The sequence below is a fragment of the Schistocerca piceifrons genome, chromosome 9 (genome assembly GCF_021461385.2).
Source record: "Schistocerca piceifrons isolate TAMUIC-IGC-003096 chromosome 9, iqSchPice1.1, whole genome shotgun sequence".
Taxonomy (NCBI): domain Eukaryota; kingdom Metazoa; phylum Arthropoda; class Insecta; order Orthoptera; family Acrididae; genus Schistocerca; species Schistocerca piceifrons.
Window position 1 is genome coordinate 127,850,678 of NC_060146.1, and position 17,758 is coordinate 127,868,435.

The window sequence follows — 17,758 nt, forward strand, 5'->3', positions numbered from 1 at the left end:
TTCTATTCAGCGTTCTACCCAATACAGCACTGAACAACGCCTAACAGAAATACAACAATTAAACTTCCGGCAGTTACCGATTAAACACAGGCGTGGGCAGGGATGCCAACCGCATTTCGCTCCAGCACACCACTGGCACGAAATTACGAATGTTCCAGAATTTTTTGAACGGACGTCGTACACAGTCGACATTTTCACTGTTGTGCAGATATTTCTTCAGTGCAGTACAGATGCAGAGATAAATGGGGGTGAGAAATCAAGGTGTAATTACTCTGAGGCGTTGGCGTACACACACACACACACACACACACACACACACACACACACACACAGAAATGAGTTACCTCGACTGGGGCGCCCTCTGAGGCGGCGGCGGGGGCGTTTCCGTTCTCGTCGAAGCTGGCGAGCAGGAGGTCGACGTCTGCGGCGCGCGGCTGGCGCTTGGGGGAGGGCGAGGGGCGCTTTAGGGCGCTGCTGGCTGGCGGAGCTCTGCCCGCGAGGACCTTCACCACCGCCGAGTCGAGCACGACCGCCGGCCTCCTGACAACACCGCAGCCAGCGTCGCTATGCTGCTACACAGCTGTCCAGTGCACGGCCAACAAAACTCCTCCAGGCCGGGTAATCCGTTTATTCTACACTCATGCTCATAAATTAATGATAATGCTGATATATGGTGAAACAACGCTCTGGTGGGCGGTTTGCGGCTTTAAATCACCTCGGGGTATGACCATGCGGAGCATTTGACCTGCGGTCGCGCATGGCGGAGCTGACAGCAGTCCACATACGCAGAGGTGTGTTGATGCATGTTACAGTACGGTGCAGCGAGTAAGTGTGCAGACGATTTCAGACGTGCTAATGGTGATTGTGTGTTGAAAATGGCTCAAAGAACAGATAGTGAAGACGTTATGAGTGATAGAATACTAGGGCTGGTCAAAAACAGCAGGTCGTAGCACAGGCCCTCCGTGTGCCACAAAGTGTGATCTCAAGATTATGGCAACGATTCCAGCAGACAGGAAACGTGTCCAGGCGCTACAGTACGGGACGTCCACAGTGCACAACACCACAAGGAGACCGATATCTCACCATCAGTGCCCGCTGACGGCCACGGAATATTGCAGGTAGCCTTGCTCGGGACCTTACCGCAGCCACTGGAATAGTTGTCTCCAGACACACAGTCTACGGACGACTGAACAGACATGGTTTATTCTCCCGGAGACCTGCAGGGTGCATTCCACAGACCTCTGGTCACAGAAGAGCCCATAAAGCCTGGTGTCAAGAACACAGTACATGGTCATTGGAACAGTGGTCCCAGGTTATGTTCACGGACGAATCCAGGTATAGTCTGAACAGTGATTCTCGCCAGGTTTTCATCTGGCGTGAACCAGGAACCAGATACCAACCCCTTAATGTCCTTGAAAGGGACGTGTATGGAGGTCGCGGTTTGATGGTGTGGGGTGGGGTTATGATTGGTGCCCGTACACCCCTGCACGTCTTTGACAGAGGAACTGTAACAGGTCAGGTGCACCGGGACGTCATTTTGCACCAGTATGTCCGACTTTTCAGGGGTGCAGTGGGTCCCACCCTCCTCCTGATGGATGATAATGCATGGCCCCACCGAGCTGCCATCATGGAGGAGTACCTTGAAACAGTAGATAACTGGCGAATGGAGTAGCCTGCCTTTTCTCCAGACCTAAATCCCATCGAGCATGTCTGGGAAGCTCTCGGTCGCCGTATCGCTGCACGTCTTCAAACCCCTACGACATTTCAGGAGCTCCGACAAGCACTGGTGCTAGAATGACAGGCTATGCCCCGGCAGCTGCTCGACCACCAGATCCAGAGTATGCCAACCCGTTGTGCGGCCTGTGTACGTGTGCGTGGTGATCATATCCCATATTGATGTAGGGGTACATGCGCAGGAAACAGTGGTGTTTTGTAGCACATGTGTTTCGGGACAGTTTTCTCAACTTATCACCAATACCGTGGACTTATAGATCTATGTTGCGTGTGTTCCCTATGTGCCTGTGCTATTAGCGTCAGTTTTGTGTAGTGCCACGTTGTGTGGCACCACATTCTGCAATTATCCTTAATTTATGAGCATGAGTGTAAGTTATGATAAATGAGCAGGAACCAGTCTAGCAATAAAACACAAAATCGGAACTTGCTACTCTGATTACGGAGATGTAGCACAAGGCGTTCGCCAAGTTTCAGTACTTAGACTAATCGCGTTCATTCAATACATAAACGACTAATCGTTGTAAAGAGTGTCCCATGAAGAACGTCGATTATTAAATGCCTGCTGCTTCTGTCCTAGTACATTGACAGCAGTGAATGTTGCACGATTTTCATCTGTTTTATTTGTGCTTAAAACGGGAAGCCACGATGTTGGAACCACGGATTTATTTCGAACTTTGTACACCTTTAATAGGCCCTTGGAATGAGATAATGTGCAAGTGGTGTAAGGCGGCAGAATAAATGAAGGTCAGATTCGCACCTTACGTGGGAGCTTTATACACTGCAATGGGAAGGTGAATATGGCACCTAACTTAATTCGGCGGTAATGAGCAAATTTGCGTAGCATTATTTAATGCAAAAAGAGATGACATTCAATCGACGGTAATTAACACACTGTTCCTGTAATGTCTATTTCAGCAGAAGGTGAAACAAGCAGCGAGAGGTGTTTTAGTTTGGAATTCAGAGGGACGATGAAGAGGCGAGTCCGCGCTACAGGGGGTACCACGGAAACCACTTAAAGGGGAGTCCCAGGCGCAAGGTCAACGACCGACCAGGTGAACCAGACGGGGAGAGCGAGTATAACAGCCCGTCTGAGGGAGGACAGGACAGAAAGCTTTCAGAAGACTGCGTTTCGGAATTCCAAATGGATACAACACGACACCAGTGATGCATTTTCGATCACATGTCCAGCGAGTGGTACACACGTGAGAGAGTCAACTTATGCATTTAGGCGTCTGGAATGGGCACAAAACGTCCAATTGGCGGAAACGTGCTAGGAAGGAGAAAAGAGCCGAAGTTTGACGCAGTGTAATGGTAGGGACCTTGCAATTGGTAGAGAGAGTTTCCACAAAATGAGAGGAACACTCCTATTGGTAGAAAAAAGCCGTGACGTGAAGATGGAAAGAACCCAGTTGGGGAGACAATTCGGCTGTGAGGTAGACAAGACGGAAATTATAGGGAACTCTTCTCTGAACTGGCGTCAAGTGCAGAACGGAGCGCATAACGCTCTGTATGACGCAGAGGAGTACTTTTGTGTGAACACTGCGTTCACAGCAGCTGATATCCAGCTATAAATTAGTTGTTGCATCGTTGTGGAGAAACGAACCAGCCAATTAGTTAATTGTTCTTGCGAGAAGTGAGAGGGAATTATAATATGCACGCTGCTCCAACCGTGCGCGAGTATATCGCCACATTCTAAGACTAGGGATGAGGATATGTTCTCTCGCATAACGAGAAACATATGGAAAGTTTCTGCTGGAAAATTCAGCAAAGGTTTAATTAGTTTTACAGGAATTTCAGCGGAAGAGAGCGGCCTAGCAGACGACAGCCCATCGCAGCTTAAGGTAAATACCGCGCGGAGAGGCGAAAATTTGTTGGTTCACCAACTTGTGTCCACTGTAAACTCGAGCGATCTTGGGTAATCTTCTGCTCAATTTGTCACATAACTAACCATCCACCATAGAGTTGACTGTCATCCTAAAAATAGGACCGAACTTTGAAACGGAATCGGACAATTTTCGTAGTACTGCCCAACATCAAAACGCAAGTGTAGGAACAATTTTGCAAAGAAACTACCAGTTAATCTTTAATATTGTCGTGTTTAGGATAATTTAACTTTCTGAGAGTTAATATTTAATATTCTTATGTTTAGGCTTATTTCACTTTTCGATGCTGACGAGATGCATTATCCTGAAAACTGTTTTTTGTTGTCACACTGAAAACTGTGTAAAAACGCGTATTTTTGTGCTAATATTGCGACATTGAACATGTCATTTCAAGTTATACAGTTGTCTTCAATCCTAGAATAAGTAAACCACAAATATTGAACCTTACAGAAGTAACATGCATTACTCTGGCTATCCTGAGAAGGTCCAAGAGAAGTCTTACACGCCTACTATGTAGCTGATGTATCTGTGAGTAAGTGCCAGACGTTAGAGTTCATGGTGGCCACGTGGTTAGCGTTTGGACTTCGTAAAACGAAGGTGTATGAGGCAGCGGTTCGACTCCCGCTCAAACCTTCAGTTTTGTAGTACAAGCGTAAATTCTTTGAAGTTCGAAATATGTGCACCTACACTATACGTTCTTGCTTCATTAGCAACTTCTCACCATTCCGCATGTTAAGTGTTAAGCGCTAAATGGGGCCTGCCTCTTCTGTAGCTCGAAGCGTCAAGGTGCAAAGTAGTTCCAGGTATTTTACCATATTGCATGTATAAGGCATACATTTTCAGGGAAACTCTGTCCGTGTCTTCGTTTACTTGTCGATAGTTATAAATATGTTTGCTCTGCTAAATTAATTTAATTAGTAAGTAGTCAAACAACACGAAATTCACTAAAACTTCATACAAATACTTGTCTTTTTTTAGTTATATTACATCTCAAATGACGTATAGTTTAAATAATATGACCAGTGACGAAAAAAAAATTTAAGTTTGAGTGGGAGTTGAACCGTCGGCTCATACACGTTCGTCTTACGAAGCTCGAATGCTAATCAGGTAGGTAATACACGTAAGCCTACTATTGCAGTGTATGGTAGCTGCAGTTATGTATGAAATACGATGTTCCTCAAATGCCCTCCGCGTCTTTGCTGGCAGACTCTCATTCTCTCGATGCAATTTTACTTTCCGGCATATTTGCACCTCTAGTTCTGAAAATAGACTCTGAATCTCGGCGTTTAGTTCTGGAACTGATCGTGGGTTGATGACGCACACTCGAGATTTCGAATACACAGAAAGAACTGTCATGTCTTAAAACTCGTGTCGTGGGTGGTCAGTTCACGTTAACATTCTGTAAAACTACACGGCCAGCGAATTTCTCTCATAACAAGCCCAGTGTTGCAATCGATGTGTGATAAATTACACAATCTTGTTGAAACCAAACCTCTTCAGAATTCACACGATCCAGTTCAGACCACATAAATTCTCTTAACACACTGCGGTAGTGTTTCCCGTCCACCGTTAATGCGTTTCCAGCGCTATCTTCGAAGAAGTACGGCCCAGTTACGCATCAGACCAAATACCACAACACACAGGCATCCTAGGTATTAAAGTGCGCGTCATTTATGACGGCGACCGAGTTTAGGTTCGTTCTGCGCATCTGAAATCACAAAACACAGTCAGCCAATGAACAGAGAACGACGTTGCCAGAGCTCGACTGCAGTGCAGAGCACAGACGAGTGTCATCAGTTTTAGAAACGTTCAGTCATAAATAAAGTAATTGAGGAAAAGCAATGTTTTGACAGCAGACTTCCTATAAAAGAAATTTTGGAAAAAGCATTCTTTATACCAACTGCTTCATATGTTATTAATTAATTAAACCAAAGAAGCAATAAGCCTCCTAATTCAGGTGACGGCAAGGAAATTCATTCTCACTAACCGCTTTTTCGCAATAAAGAACAGCGGTAATTGTTTATTTCCTATTGTACTTCGACGAGACGTGAGCAATTCATAGCCATACCAACAGTGTTTGTAGGTATTTTTCGTAACTCTTTAAAGAACTTCACGAATTCTGTTGAACGAAGAGCTGCGTTAGCGTAATGGTAGCCGGCTTGGTAGCTCAGCGTGCTCGGTCAGAGGGTTAGCTACCTTCTGTAACAAAAAACTAAGTGAACGGATCAACAAAGAACCTGAACGCCTGTCATCGGACGCCTGCCACGAACGAATTCATCGACCAATATAGAGCAAAATGAGATTAAAAAAAATAAAATAAAATGAAATGGTCATGGTGTTTGGTTGCTATGCAAAAGGTTCTGAGTTCAAATCTGGTTCGGTGTTTAATATTTTCTTTATTTAGAAACAATATCGAAGTGTCTTATTTCATGAATTTTATTCGTTTGAATGTAATTTTTTGAAATTTCTAGTGGCAACTAAAATCGACCATACGGCAAGTATACGCTGTAGACTTTTACCTCTGCAAACTCTTCAAAATTTCGTGCAATGGTTTACTACATTTAATGCTGCACAATAGCTGCGTTGAACATCGAAACAAAATTAAGTCATTTATGGGGGAAAGGTATCAGTCCAGAAGATGTGTAAAAATCAAATTTTTGGGCCAAGTAGTTTTTGTGAAATCGAATGATAAGTGTGCCAAAGCAGTCAGAACACCATGTGCCTGCACAGGCGAGCAGTGCAGTGATGACAAAATCGCGCACGGCGCGGAATGCGGGGAGCACGTCTCTGAAGCAGCGAAAGGGTTAATGCAGCCGTGGTGGCTTTACTTCATAAAATGCGCGCTCCTCCCTAACGCAAGTTTGCAAACTATACTATACTATGGCGCTGCTTCTCTTGGCGCGTGCAACTGGCAACGCAGCAATCTCCCGCGTCTGGGCGGGCATTCGCGAGCCGCGAAGATGAAAGAATTGAACTGTGAGCCGCTTCAGATGCATTAGTCCTCTGTTATTGAATGACTACCGTTTTCTTGGTACTAAAAGCCACATCCTCATGTGAACGTCTGTATAACAATAAATCCAGATGGAATAACAACCCTAAAAGCTATTAAAATTTTTTGCATGAGAATATTAAAATGTGTATTCACATAACTAAAACATTAGAGCTGAAAAACTAGGAACTTTGTACCCAACATTGTACCGAACATTCTTTGTCCGTCAGAACAAAACATCACCAAAAGGCAGTATGTCATAGAGTAAAATCTTTATGTTACTATGCACTCAAGACTTGTGTTCTTTATCGTACACAGTTTACATTGATAACATCACGGTGGAGTGTCTCACCAATTGGTTACATTTTTTTAGGAAGTAAATCTGGAAACTTTCCTGGCAGATTAAAACTGGGTGCCGGACCGAGACTCGAACTCGGGACATTTGCCTTTCGCGGGCAACTGCTCTACCATCTGAGCTACCCAGCGCGACTCACGCCCCTGAATCTCGAAATTGCATTTGTCACACATTTTTTATAGCTCTTCATGAGCTGAAGATGAACAAGTAGATGTGTAGGAGAGGTTGCTTACTTTTTGAGATCCTCCTCGGCCTGCTTCGCGATGCTCTCCACGTAGGAAGTGTCAAACGGGTCGTCGGCGCCTCCGGATACTTCTAGCTCCGGGCTGTCCGGGATGTAGGCGAGCTTCACCTCTCCGCTGGTGACAGCGTCCACATAGGACGTGTCGAACAGCCCATCGTCGTCCTCTTCCTCCTCCTCCTCTTCAGAAGATTCCTCGGCGGCCGACTCCTCAAGAAGGTCCCCTGTGTCGGGCGCGGTTAGGAGGTCCTTTGGGGCGGTGGAAGCTGCGCCTGAGGTTTCACCAGTGGCAGCGGGGGCTGCTGTTGTGGGCTCAGTACTGGCTTCTTCTGGGTCTGGGCCACCTGCTCCTGTGGACAGGGCAGCTGGCACCAATTCTACATCTACAATATGCAATCTACAATCTACATCAACAGTCTACATCTACAGGCTAAATCTACAGTCTAAATCTACAGTCTACATCTATCTACAATCTACATCTACAGTCTAAATTTACAGTCTACATCTATCTACAATCTACATCTACAGTCTACATCTACAGTCTAAACCTACAATCTACATCTACAGTGTGTGAGGTAACGAGCGAGTTGTGGCGCCCAGGAAGTATTTTATGTTCGGAATTGGGGTGGTCGCACAGGACGCTCGTCAAAGCCGCGGCCTGGCAGCGACCGCGTAGTGTTGGACGTTAGCTTAGCAACCGCGTGATGTCGCACAACGGCCGGTCCAGCCTCGTGGCTTGGAATTCCATTGTGGCGCTGTATCGACGAAGGAGGCACGCTGGGAGTGCCAAAGATGGCGGACTTTGTGAAACCTTAATGACGGACATTTCACAGTTCATATAGAAATTAATAATAGCCGGGTGAATCACGATACCTCGAAAAGAAACATGAACATTACTATTATCTGCACGACGATTCTCTTGGTGTTATCAGATTTTCAATTTCTTTATTAGTTTAAAGTTTAGTATCTGATGGTAAATTATACAAGTAACACCCAGTTTCCAAAATACAAACGCTTTATCCGATTTTGTCGATCGCCATGTCTTTAGAAAGCTATGTAAACCTAAATTGGTATGAATTACAGGCATGTACATGAGTTATTGGAGGTCAAAGTGGGCGATTACTATCTATCGCGTCAGGCCATAAGTACTCCACAGTTACACGAAAAAACGGTAGCAGCATGCTTATAAATATATTTATTCATCTATGTCTTTGTTTATATCCGATATATACTATTCATGAAGAAATTGGTTAAATATTTACTGTGTTTTAGAAAGCACAGAGACATTAGGCTACTGGCCTATCTTTTGTTGCTATTCCTTTGATCTATATTTAATTTGTTTCTGTATTTAATAACGTGTGTTAGACGGTGTTTATGGTCGGGACGTAGGAATTTTTATTTCATTTCAAGTATTTAAATGTAAATCCAGTATTTCGTATGTGCTTAAATATGTTTGTGAGTGTACGTTGGCTTGGAGACATGGAGGGAGCACTCTAGCCAATCACAGCACTCGTGAGTGGTGAGACTGTATGGAAGAGGGGGAGGGGGATCGTTTCGAGAGAGGACACGAGGTGAGTTCTGAACAGAGCGGCGCGAGGGACAGTACGGGACAGGACATGGGAGTGAGTGCTGGATACAGACAGTACAGCGCGGCGGACGCACAGTTGGCGGAAAGACGTGGACAGCACAGCAGTTTGCGCGTGGTCGCGGGGGATAGAAATACTTCGGAGTGCCGACCTGTGCTCTTGTGTGATTTCCATGGCTTCGACAGCGAAGACGTAGTGCTCATTTAGAAGTGAATATCTCGCAAACAATCTTGTTGTTCACAACTAACTACGTTAAGAACGAATCTATTGTTTCCATGTTATTCAACTTATATTTTATTTAATTGCTGGACCTTCGACACCAATAAGGGTTTTGCAGAAATATACCGCATTCTCAAAAGTACTTCTACTATCGTACTCATCATTCAAAGACGTTAAGATAGTACCTGCAGATTTTATTTAATAGCAATCTTTCATTTAAAGATTTATATGTTACATTCATAATTCTCAATTGCCGAGTGATAGAAACCTTCGACCATTCGTTTCATGTGTGTATTCTTGTCGTATACTCTAGACTCAGCTGTATGTGGCCTGTAATGTGGCAACTACGTATCCCAGCCCCTAGACAACGAAACCAGCCAAGACTTTTAATGTTCCAACTCTGAGTCTGAGGGTGCATAGTTGAGGGCCACCACATCACACCACATCATTTCATCATATACACGTGAAAGCCCGCAAGTGGTAGAAAAAAAAAGTGGGAACACCGAAAGAAGGGGATGCTTCAACACAAATGCAGATGCTAGCTTAGCCTGCAGGTTGCGCTGTTGTATTTAACCATGAACAGCACCTATGCAATGTCCTCAATACGTTGCAGGTGTCAGTCTGACTCAGAACAGCGTTCTGTGTAATTTCGAGTGCACTGTGCTGGAACTGAGTTCGAACGTGGGTAAATTGTTGGTGGTGGTATGGTAGGTGCTTCCGAAATCAAGGCAGCCGAAGTGTTTGGTCTTTCAAGAGACACTCTGTCGAAGATTGACACCGCATGCAGGGAAACCGACAAAACGACGTCCGCTGAATCACAATGCGGGTGGAGGTGTGTGCTATCGTGAGAGACGGTCATTAACTCTCTCAGCGCCAAGCCCGTAGATTGTGCGGGCCACACTCCCTCCCAAGGGTGCCAAGCCCGTAGATTCCACGGGCCAGCGTATTTTGTTGATTAAAAAGCGATTCGCTTTGCCTTCATATCTCTGGCTGTCGATGTACGATATTTAAACTGTTATTAAAGCGATTCGCTTTGCCTTCATATCTCTGGCTGTCGATGTACGATATTTATACTGTTATTTATTAGTTGCAAGAATAGATGGCGTGAATGTGCGTCTTGTTTCCACGATATTTCGTTCGTTTTGCGTCATTGTTTTCATCTGCGAATAGAAATCATGATTGGTATTCTGTGTAACAGAAATGGCCCGCCGTGGTTTATCTGATGAAGAAATTGCCGGCTTCTGAATTTTGTTGACAGATAGATAGTGAAGATAATTCGGGCGACACAGGCGTCTTTCAAAGGGACGGTTATACCATGTGTTCAGGCACAGAACTGTAAAATAATGAAACTTCCTGGAAGATCAGCGCACACTCCGCTGCAGATTGAAAATCTCATTCTGGAAACATTCCCCAGTCTGTGGCTAAGCCATGTCTCCGCAATATCCTTTTTTTCAGGAGTGCTAGTTCTGCAAGGTTTGCAAAAGATCTTCTGTAAAGTTTGGAAGGTAGGAGACGAGGTACTGTAAGAAGTACAGCAGTGAGGACGGGGCGCGAGTCGTGCTTGGGTAGCTCAGATGGTAGAGCAATTGCCAGCTAAAGGCAAAGATCCCGAGTTCGAGTCTCGGTCCGGCACACAGTTTTAATCTGCCAGGAAGTTTCGTATCAGCGCACACTTCGCTACAGAGTGAAAATCTCATTCTGTAAAATAATGGCGGAAACGGTATTTTCATTTGCTCTTAACAGGAGTAGTGAATGCATTTAGTTACAGTGTTCCTTTCAGACCAAGAAAATGATAATATTTGACTTCATTACAAATTTTCCCAACACCTCAAAATAACGAAATTGGACCTGTGGGCTGAGTTACACAGAGACATTTCCTGTAACATTTACCACCCACAAGCAAAAAACATGTCTCCCGTGTATGTTATGTTTGTTCTTCAAAATCAAAGAAAGAAAGTGGGAAAGCAAACAGACAAGTTATTGGTGAGAACAGTGCTGTCTGACGTTATGTATGCAACCCTGTTTTAAAATAGTTTATACGAAAATGGGGCATCAATACAAGTAGAAAGTGCTATTGTATTTAAATACGATATTCATCACTGATCAATATGTATTCTTGAACTCATTTACTCCATAAATGTACGTCTTTTTTTAATTTTACGAAAACAGTGTCATGTATAATAACATAATTTGTCAATGTTATAAAAGACATGGTTTTGTTCATAATTGCATATTTAAGAAGACAAAATGGGCTTAAAATGGTGTTAATTTTGTATTTATATGTTCGATATTTTCCAAGACATAAATTTTTGAACAGAGGTGAAATTACCTTGATTCTGCGGACATTGACAAATATTGTGCGGGTACTGAGAGCCTTAAAGAGGATTCCGACGAAAAATAAGAGGACGACAGCCGCGAAAATCTCTCAAAAATTGAATATCGCAATAGCGATATCCTTTCAGCGCCGAAATAACACGAAAAGAGCTCCAAAAGCAGGAAATTGAAGAAGAAGTTGGAATTCCATAACCACACATTAGCGATGGGAATGCCCGTAATAGGAAAACATGGCGCCGAAGCCATAAAAAACTGGACCATGAAGTAGTGGAAGATTGTCATTTGGTCGGATGAGTCTTCTCTCTCTCCATCTTCTGGCTGAGTTAACATCTCAAGAGTCAAACATGGCGGGCGTTCGGTGACGACTTGGGCAGTTATTTCTTGGTATTCTACGAGATGGTTACTTTGCAAGCTAACTTTACCGCCAAGGATTCTGGCCATTCAAGTCCACCCCACAGTACAATATTTGCTCCCAAATGGTGATGTTGTGTTCCGAAACGATAGTGCTCACACAGTTCGCACCGTCCAAGGATGATTTTGACAACACGACGATGAATTTTCGCATCTCCCTTGGCCATCACAGCCAGCAGATCTCAGTAGTATTGAGCCTTTGTGGTTTACTTTGCAAAGAAGCGAGCTTCATCATCATTTCCTGCACTTGACACTATTGTGTACGAAGCATGATATTACGATTCCATTAAAGATCCTACAGGCCCTGAATCTATTCATTCCGTGACGACTGGAAGCACTTTTCAGTGCTAATGTTTATCTTACCATATCAGACAAGTTAATATGATGAGGTTTTGGTGTTTTCAAATTTTGTCTACCACCTTTACAGTCTACATCAACACTCTGAATCTGCACTCTGTATCCATCTACAGTCTAAATTTACATCTACACTTTGAGAGCCACCTTATGGTGTGTGTCAGTCTGTACTTCATGTTCCACTTTCACTTTCCTACTCAAGCTGAAAATGTTGCGCGTGAGAACAACTGTAGTCAAGCCTCTTTGTGAGTGTGTATCTCCCTAATGTTACTTTACATTCGACTGAACGGAGGTATACATTATTGCAGTATCTATAGTGTCAGAGGACTTCAAGGGTACCTCTTCATTCCTTAGTAATTTGGACTTTGGTATCCTACTTAATTGCGCATTGATTCTTCCTGATTTGTTTCTAAAGCTTCAGCCTACTCTTTATCGTTTCGAAATTGTGATCTGAGTCTGCTGCTGGATACGCCTTACAATCCACTATATGATTTTGGAATCTCTGCCTGAGATTGATGTAATCTAACTGAAATCTTCCCATATCTCCTGGCCTTTTCCAAGTATACCTCTTCCTCTTGTGATTCTTGAACAGAATATTCGCTATTACTAATTGAAATTTATTGCAGAACTCAATTAGTCCATCTCCTCTCTTATTCTCAGTACCAAGCTCATATTCTCCCGCCAACCTTTCTTCTACTCCTTCCCCTCAACTGCATTCCAGTCCCCTATGGCCATTAGATTTTTATCTCCCTTTACGTACTGAACTACCCTTTCAATATCCTCATATACTTTCTCTCTTAATCTGCTTGCGACGACATGAATACCTGAGCTATCGTTGTCGGTGTTGGTTTTGCTGTCGATTCTGATGAGAACAACTCTATCACTGAACTGTTCACAGTAACACATTCTGTGCCCTACCTTCCTATTTGTGAATCTTGCTATTCCAAGCCCCAACTCGTAGAAGGTTACTCTTTCTGTTGGTTATTCAATCTTTTTCTCACAATATGTGTCTTTAATGCAGTGGTTTCCATTGCGTTCTGTATCCTCATGCCGTCGATCAATACTGATTCTTCCGCCTTTATGGGCAGCTTCCCACCTGAAGGGCAAGGGAGTGCCCTGAACCTCTTTCTTTTCCTGCGTCCTCTTTGACAAGGCCTTTGGCGGAACGAGGGTGACTTCTTATGCCGGAAGTCTTCGGCCGCCATTCTTGATGATTTTTGCATAGAATTTTAACCATGATGCACAGAGCCTCTCTAGAGCTGCATTTCTGTGTCCCTTTCACACTTACTAAACTAACGTGTCATGAAATGTGCTGCTCTTCTTCGGATCCTCTGTCGTCCCTCTATCTACCATTCTCGTGAGAAATTCCAGACTTTCAGCAATACTCAAGTTTTGATATAACGAGAGCCTTGTAAGTTACTTCCTTTGTGGGATACCTCCAGTGAATCTAACTTCCCATCTACCTTGCAGACGATTAGTTTTATGTGACTTCTCCAATTTAAATCGCTCCATACATACACTCCCAGGTGTTTATGTACGTGACTGTTGCGAATGATTGTGCAGCGAGAGAGCACTCAAACAACAATAGAAATTTCCACCTGTTTATGGACAATGTCTTGCATATCTTTATGTTGAGCGCCAACAGCCAATCCCAGCACTTCTCTACAAACATCTTCTCTTCCTACTATTGTAAGTACAACAGCATAATGTATGACCAGCATCTTGGAGCTTCCGACGTTGTCTACTAGGTCTTTTATATATATTAAGAGCAGTAGTACCCCTTAGAGAATGGTGGAAGTGACGCGCAAACCATGAAGTAAATTCTTTATAATCTGAAACGTAGAAACCTAATTTACAGTAAACGTCCTGTAAATGTTGAAGATCTTCTTACTTGCGTGCTTCCTAAGAAAAATTGAAGAGGAATTTGGCATAACGCAAGAAACTTTTTTGTAGCTTTGCTTTCATCTAGACAAGCTTCAGCACTTTTTGTGCTATATCCAGTGGGTTTATTTGCTTATTTTCTTTGAGCAAAATTGTTATTACATGTTAACTTCTGAGGAAACTTTTGGTTCAAAATACTTACATTTGTAAAATGAGCGATTATTGTCAAATATTTTACATTAGCTTGCATACAGTACAGAATTGAGAATGTATCATTCAATTGAGGCATTCTGTGTTGTTCATTTACGACACGTCTGAAATTCTAGTTTTATAGTATATTTCGAAGTAAAATAGATATATGAGTTTTTTCCATACGTCACGTGAAGCTACTGGTTGTTTGTGCTGGTAGCTTTAAGTTGATTGAGATTGGAAATAAAAATTAAAAAAAAATAAACAGTTTGAAGTTTGCAGAGGACAAGCTGTAACCTGTGTGGAATATCTAAAACAACCAGCGTAAACAGCCAATAGCTTCATGTGCGGTAAGTAAACAAATGTATACATCCACTTTACTTCGAAATTTGCAATGAAAGTGGAACCTTTAGACATATCGTAAAAGAAGAACATAGACTGCCTCCACTCATTAACACATGTCTCAACTGTGTATTGTATGTAGACTAATGTAATATATTTGACAATAATCGCTCACTTTACAAATGTAAGTAATTTGTACAAAAAGTATCGTTAGAGGTCAACATGTAACAACGATTTTTCAGAAAGAGAATGAACAAATAAATCCACTGAAGGTAACACAAAAAGAGCTAAAACATGTCCCTGTGGCCGGCCGGAGTGGCCGAGCGGTTCTAGGCGCTACAGTCTGGAACCGCGCGACCGCCCCGGTCGCAGGTTCGAATCCTGCCTCGGGCATGGATGTGTGTGATGTCCTTAGGTTAGTTAGGTTTAAGTAGTTCTAAGTTCTAGGGGACTGATGACCACAGAAGTTAAGTCCCATAGTGCTCAGAGCCATTTCAACCATGTCCCTTTGAAAATAAAACTACAAAGCGGTATCCTGCATAAGGCGGAGTTCCTCTCCAGTTTTTCTGGTGTGCAGTATTTGTGGTGTAAGAGGTAAGAGATTCGCCTGAGTGTTAGTCATCACCAAGCTCAGTGGCGGTGCCCTGCCTTGAGATGCAAAGCATTATGCTGACACCTCGTGTTCTGCCCACCTTGAGCACGACTGTCATTCAGGCGGCCAGATGAGGTATGGACACACATGGGTCGCGACCGACTGAGAGACGAGGGCAGCAAGTGATCAGGAGCCCTCAGTCTTCCAACACTACGCAGATGCGACCCATGCCAGCAGACCCGTTACCAGACGAGACAGCATCACACCGGTCACAATGCCTGCCCCAAGTTTGGTTCACATACGTGTTAGTGCAGAGCGGTTATCGACCATCTCATAACTAACTAAGTAACGTGAAATCCATGTTGTTGTTGTTGTTGTGATCCTCAGACAGGAGACTGCTCTGATGCAGCTCCCCAAGCTACTCAGTCCTGTGCAAAGCCTCTTCATCTCTGCATAATTACTCCAACCCGTATCCATCAGAACCTGCTTACTATATCCGAAAGTTAGTTTTCCTATACAGTTTTTACCCTCCACATTTCCTTCAATTACCAAACTAATGATTCCTTGCCGCCTCAGAATGCGTCCTATTAAACAGTGTAAGTAGGCTGTTTAGGTTTTTATATTGGTAACGCCACGTAGAGCTCTGTATGAAAATCACTGGCTGTGCTGTGTGCAGCCTGTGGCGGGTTTGCAATGTTGTTGGCTATTGTAGTGTTGGGCAGCTGGATGTTAACAGCGCGTAGCGTTGCGCAGTTGGAGGTGAGCCGCCAGCAGTGGTGGATGTGGGGAGAGAGATGGCGGAATTTTGAGAGCGGACGATCTGGACGTGTGTCCATCAGAAAGAGTAAATTTGTAATATTGGATATATTATGACTTTTGAACACTATTAAGGTAAATGCATTGTTTGTTCTCTATCAAAATCTTTCATTTGCTAGCTATGCCTATCAGTAGTTAGAGCCTTCAGTAGTTTGAACCTTTTATTTAGCTGGCAGTATTGGCGCTCGCTGTATTGCAGTAGTTCGAGTAACGAACATTTTTGTGAGGTAAGCGATTTGTGAAAGGTATAGGTTAATGTTAGTCAGGGCCATTCTTTTGTAGGAATTATTGAGAGTCAGATTGCGTTGCGCTAAAAAATATTGTGTGTCAGTTTAGTGTTGATCAGAATATGTAAAGAACGAAATGTCTGAGTACGTTCAGTTTTGCTCAGCTATCTGAAAATCAAATAATGCAAGAAATTTATCAGCACAGTGATTCAATAATTTTTCTAAGGGGACGTTTCAACAGATCTTTCTATCAGTGAAGTTGTGAAGCAAATTTCTGTCTTCCTCACTTCAGTTCAGTGACTGCTCATTAATTATTCGCTCCATGCACATAATTTTCAACATTCTTGCTTACTACCACATTTGCAAAGCTTTTATTCTCTTCTTGCCTGAAGTGCTTCTCATAGTGTTACACTTCCTTATAAAAATACACTCCACACAAATTCCTTTTAGAAAACACTTCCTAACACTTAAGTTCATATTCTGAGCATGTAACTGCAATGTGCAGGAAGGCATCAACGTCCTTACAAAAATTTAAAAACCTTCTTCCCTCTTGACGAGAAAAACACATGAACTTCCAATTATTGATTACGGAGAAGTTATCTGACAAGGTCTTTCTCAGGAAAGCTCACGAAACCTGGAATGGGTTATCAATGCCAGTGTTCGTTTTATCTGTGATGTTCGATTCTTTGATCATGTTTCATCATTATACACACGGCTGTCCTGGCTGCGTGCAGACAAGTGCAGAGGTTTCCGTACCCTCTGATGTCTTACCAACGAACACTGGCCCACATATGTCTCCTCAACCTTAACGCTCTTGTCTGAACAACATGGCAGGAAACACCCGTTCCCAGCAGAGAAAAATCCTTTCTGTCACACTCCGTCGTTCAGAAACTTTCTTGAAGTCCTCAGTAGGACTGCCATAAAAATGGCTCTGAGCACTATGCGACTTAACTTCTGAGGTCATCAGTCGCCTAGAACTTAGAACTAATTAAACCTAACTAACCTAAGGACATCACACACATCCATGCCCGAGGCAGGATTCGAACCTGCGACCGTAGCGGTCAAGCGGTTTCAGACTGAAGCGCCTTTAACCGCACGGCCACACCGGCCGGCAGGACTGCCATAACCTCGCACATTATATTAGAGAAGTGAACAACATCTCCAGCTTCAGGAGACAGTTAATAACGTATCTAGTACAGCAACAATCATGATTACCATTGTTTCAGTATGCACCTATTACCCTTGTACATCCTTCTTTCCAACCAGGTTTTCTTCATTTCCCAGCACTGTTCGCTGGAGCAGTCTCCTTAAATCTCCTTTCCCCATGACTGACTATATCGCAAAACATCCGTATATTGTATACCTATACATTCTTTTTGAAAAGCTGCCATCATTATTGTTATTATTGTCATTCTTTTTTTATTTTTTTTATTCCGATTTTGGCCGTCTAGGGACCGCGTTAAACAACTATTTTTCAATGTACATTTCTCCTATTGCGCTCCTCCTCTTTTCTCTTCTGCCAATATGTCTTCATCCTCTCTCTGTGCTGCTCCCTTCGGTCTTCTGTCCACACTGTTCCTCCAGTTCTTCTCTTCTTCACTTCAA

The 17,758-nt window shown here is 43.3% G+C and overlaps 1 protein-coding gene across 1 annotated transcript in view; it reads right to left on the minus strand.

Annotated features, from left to right (window-relative positions):
- LOC124716751 overlaps positions 1–17,758 on the minus strand; it is a 324,669-nt gene that overhangs the window by 248,685 nt on the left and 58,226 nt on the right. Inside the window, exons 4-5 of the mRNA XM_047243294.1 lie at positions 7,195–7,552; positions 345–540 (exon numbers count right to left, since the gene is read on the minus strand). Coding sequence (XP_047099250.1) covers positions 345–540; positions 7,195–7,552 — 554 coding nt within the window. The remainder of the gene's footprint in view (positions 1–344; positions 541–7,194; positions 7,553–17,758) is intronic.